We start from the raw sequence: 4,254 nt of genomic DNA, 5'->3' as shown, positions 1-4,254 counted from the left end.
AGATGCGTGAGCAGCCCTGTCGGGAACTTGCCAGGAGGCTGCCCGCATGTGTCCTGTTGCCCTGCAGACACAGGTCAATTGCAGGAGATCCAGCTTGCAGCCCCCAGCCCTCCCCAGTGGCTTCAGGGGACAAGAGGTTGAAAAGCTGCGGCCTGAAGGGCCCGCATGCCCACCAGCTGTTCTTATTCACTTAGAGGAACCTATCCCCAAAAAGCAAAAATTCACTTAAGAGAGACCAAGGTATAATCAATCGCTCATAAGAAAACCAAACCTCGGGGCACCTGGGTGGCTCAGACGGTTGAGGGTCTGCCTTCAGCTTAGGTCACGATCCCAGGGTCCTGGGATCGAGCCCCACATCAGACTCCTGGCTCAGCGAGGAGCCTGCTTCTCCCTCTCCCTCTCTCCCTGCTCATGCTTTCTCTCTCTCTCTCTCTCTGTATCTCTGTGTCTCAAATGAATAAATAAAATCTTTAAAAAAAAAAAAAAAAGAAAAGAAAACCAAACCGCAGGAACAGTTGTGTTTCTTTTCTACCTAAACTGAAGATGAGCACGGCAGCCAGGCACTGATTCTCAGAAGCCCCGAAATGAAGAGATCCCATGGGTTTGGAGCCATAGCCGTCCTTGGGGAGTTGACCGGTGGGCCAGACTCCCTTTGCTTTGTGTCCTGTTCCACCCTCCAGTGTGATTCCAGTGAGGCACAAATGCGCAGAAATATTTTAGATCGTCTTCTGTTTCCGTCCCCTGTTGTCATCCCTCTTGTGATGGTTCCTTGGCCACCCTCTCTCACACCTCCATGTGTTCCCTGTTCTGGGGAAAACCAGGGACTGAGTTCACGAAACCCCCCAGGGTTTGAGGTTTCACTTTTGTTCTGATCTCTCCGGGCTGGTGTCTATACAGACCCCTTCCCAGGGGAGCGGGTGGTGTCGTGGGAAGGGCTGTTCTGAGTGAGGTCAGTTGTACACACGGTCAGCCTGTCAGTGAATACTGGCATTATGGTCACAGCACAGCCCCCAGAGTCGGGGCGGCCCGGGTTTGAATCCCGGCTCTGCCAGCTGGTGTGACCTTGGGCTCGTCACTTCCCCTCTCTGAGCTTCAGTCCCCTTATATGTAACGGGAGTTTGACAACAGCCCTGGCCTCATAGGAGTGTGAGGATCAATGAGGGAAAACGTAATATGAAAAGCACTCAGAATTTCCTGCCCTAAGGAGTCGCTCTGTATTCCTGAGCCGCTAACGTTTCTTCATCTTTATGTTCCAAAACGGAAAATGCTGGGGCCCTAGTGTAGATTTTTTTTTTAAAAGATTTTATTTATTTATTTGATAGAGAGCGAGAGCACAAGCAGGTGGAGTAGCAGAGGGAGAAGCAGACTCCCCGCTGAGCAGGGAGCCCAATGCAGGGCTCGATCCCAGGACCCTGGGATCATGACCTGAGCTGAAGGCAGATGCTTAACTGACTGAGCCACCCAGGCATCCCCAGGTTTTATTATTAATGTAGGTTTTATTACCATTCAAGTATGGTGGGGCCAACCCGGCAGGAGACGACCACCATTGAGAAGATCAGTTGTTACAGTTCCCCAGAGGAGGGGGCGTGGCAGCCGGGGGGTCACCCTGGGGAAGCACCAGGGTCGGTCAGGAGGCAGAGGGAGAGGGCTGGCCCTGGGAGGGGCCGTCCCTTTAGTCTCTACAAGGCCCAGGATGTCAGAGCATCAGAACCACATGGTTAATCACCCCATCCCGAGTGTCTCCTCTGGTTCAGCCCGACCCCGGAGGGTGACAAGCAGGAGTCGGGGGTCCCTTCTGCTCCCCTGAGCAGCCTTCCTGCATTCCCAGGCAACATCGCCTACCTCTTTTTCACCAACCGCCACGAGGTGAGGAAGATGACCCTAGACCGCAGCGAATACACCAGCCTCATCCCGAACTTGAAGAATGTCGTTGCCCTAGACACAGAAGTGGCCAGCAACAGAATCTACTGGTCTGACCTGTCCCAAAGGAAGATCTACAGGTGAGTCTTGGAGCCACTCCCAGCCCCGACCCTGGGTGAAATAGGCCCCTCACACTGACGCTCTCCTCCGCCTCTCCCCCTGCCCCCCGACAGTACCCAAATTGATAGAGCCCCCAGCTTCTCTTCCTATGACACCGTCATCAGCGAGGACCTCCAGGCCCCTGATGGGCTGGCAGTGGACTGGGTCCACAGCAACATATACTGGACAGACTCCATCCTGGGCACCGTCTCCGTGGCTGACACCAAGGGAGTGAAGAGAAAGACGCTCTTCAAGGAGAAAGGCTCCAAGCCGCGTGCCATCGTGGTGGATCCTGTTCACGGGTGGGTATTCCCGTAGCTGAGGGGTACGGAGGGAACGAAGAGCAGAGGCGGGGTTCTAGAACTGGTTAGGACTCAGATGGGGGGAAGGCGTGTGCCTGAGCTGGACTGGCCTCCGTGGGCACGGGGCTGTCCCCAACCACGGAGGCCCTTGCTGTCAGGAAAGAACAGGACCTGGAACAGTGGTCCTTCCCCGCCCGCCCTTTGGGAGCGAGGGGTTGGTCCCTCTTGATGTCTGCTGAGATAGAAGTGGACCCAGAAAAGTTGTGTGCTTAGGATAAGAACCCAAAATCAGGCACCTGGGTGGCTCAATCCGTTAAGTGTCTGATTCTTGATCTCCACTCAGGTCCTGATCTCAGGGTGGTGAGTTCAAGCCCTGTGTTGGGCTTCGTGCTGGGTTGGAGTCTACTTAAAACAAAACAAAACAAAACAAAAAAACAGAAAACCAAAACCAGAAGTTAAAATATAAATTTAAATTGGTCTTAGAAATGAATACTTATTTAAATTCTGATTTAGTATTTCATAGCAGAGAATCCTGTGCCAGGATAGGATTGGAGAAAGGTAAAAAACGCTCAGATCCAACAGCAGTTTCAGGGAGGAGGCCACAGGGGGTAAAGGTCGCCACCCTGCTGAGCCCCCAGGAGGGTGTTTGCAGGGCTCATGGCTGACTCAGCAGCTCCGGGGCCCACAGGGACCTGTGTCCCCTGACGGAAGGCATCTCCCCGCCCCATGTCCGAACCCATTACACCATATCTGCCTGTGGAATTTCACAATTCTGGAGAGACAGTGGCAATCTCGGGATGGGCAGCTGTCCTGGTGGCAATCATCAGAAGGAAGGGGAATTTTTTTTTTTTTTTAAGATTTTATTTATTTGAGAGAGAGAGAGAGATTGAGAGCACGAGGGGAGGGGAGACGCAGAGGGAGAGGGAGAAGCAGGCTCTCTGCTGTGTGATCCCAGGACCGAGGGATCATGACCTGAACCGAAGGTGGACGCTTAACCCGAGCCACCCATGCACCCCAAAAGGGAACTTTTGAGATGAGCATGACTCACACGGGACAGACCCTGAGTTGAAGGTGGGCCTGGGCCCACAAACATTCTCATTGGGTAGAGGGACACTCGGTTGAATAAATTTAGCCCCCCAGCTGCCAGGAAAGAGAGAGCCTCCTAGAAATAAACCCTGAGATACAAGTCATGGGGTGTGTGTGTGTGTGTGTGTGTGTGTGTGTGTGTATGTGTGTGGTCTACTGTTGTGTTTCATTTCCCCCCAGGTAGTAGCGTAGGATTGCCCTCTTGGACTCTGTTCTCCACTTGGCTCTGTCATTTGGCATATGGGGCTCATTCCCTGTTGACTAGATGAGCCATGATTACTTTGTATCTGGTCCATGGAAATTTAGTTTTTCCCCCGTACCTCACACAAAGAGGCTGCAAATACCTCTGAATATCTTTGAAGGTGAGTCATTGCAGTTTCTCTGCAGGATTGTCGATTCTAGATTCCTCATTCTAGAAGCTGGATTATATTCTAGAAGTTGGTCCGAGGGTACGTGCGTGGCCAGAGCATCAAATTGCCATTGAAAACCTGCATTATAAGACCGAGCCTGGGCGCCTGGGTGGCTCAGTCGGTTAAGCGACTGCCTTCGGCTCAGGTCATGATCCTGGAGTCCCGGGATCGAGTCCCGCATCGGGCTCCCTGCTCAGCGGGGGTCTGCTTCTCCCTCTGACCCTCTTCCCTCTCGTGCTCTCTGTCTCTCATTCTCTCTCTCTCAAATAAATAAATAAAATCTTTAAAAAAAAAAAAAAGACTGAGCCTCCTAGCGCACCTGAGCACCCATCTCGCTCACGGTCAAAAGCAAGTTTTTCATTTTGCCAGTCACGATGGGGAGGGGCTATTTCAGTGTATTTGTATGTGGCCACTTGTGAGTTAGTTTGAACATCTCT

General features: G+C 52.5%; 1 protein-coding gene across 1 annotated transcript; it reads left to right on the top strand.

Annotated features, from left to right (window-relative positions):
- Window positions 1–1,512: 1,512 nt before the first annotated feature.
- Window positions 1,513–3,914, top strand: LOC145718544 (low-density lipoprotein receptor-like). Its single transcript, XM_081810043.1, has 2 exons — window positions 1,513–2,000; window positions 2,094–3,914. The coding sequence occupies exons 1-2, from the start codon at window positions 1,876–1,878 to the stop codon at window positions 2,335–2,337; spliced, it is 369 nt and encodes a 122-aa protein (XP_081666169.1). The 5' UTR covers window positions 1,513–1,875; the 3' UTR covers window positions 2,338–3,914.
- The last annotated feature ends 340 nt before the right edge of the window (window positions 3,915–4,254 follow it).

The sequence above is a fragment of the Leptonychotes weddellii genome, unplaced genomic scaffold, assembly GCF_054177405.1.
Source record: "Leptonychotes weddellii isolate Sample4059 unplaced genomic scaffold, ASM5417740v2 HiC_scaffold_17207, whole genome shotgun sequence".
Classification (NCBI taxonomy): Eukaryota; Metazoa; Chordata; class Mammalia; order Carnivora; family Phocidae; genus Leptonychotes; species Leptonychotes weddellii.
Note: the sequence above shows the minus strand (reverse complement) of the source record. Positions and strands in the feature narration are given on the sequence as shown.

What these genes read in the sequence shown, in the direction of transcription:
- LOC145718544 (XM_081810043.1), top strand. Translation starts at nt 1,876, where the DNA reads ATGACCCTAGACCGCAGCGAATACACCAGCCTCATCCCGAACTTGAAG. An exon ending in TCCCAAAGGAAGATCTACAG is followed by an intron (nt 2,001 to 2,093) that starts GTGAGTCTTGGA and finishes GCCCCCCGACAG; the next exon opens with TACCCAAATTGATAGAGCCC.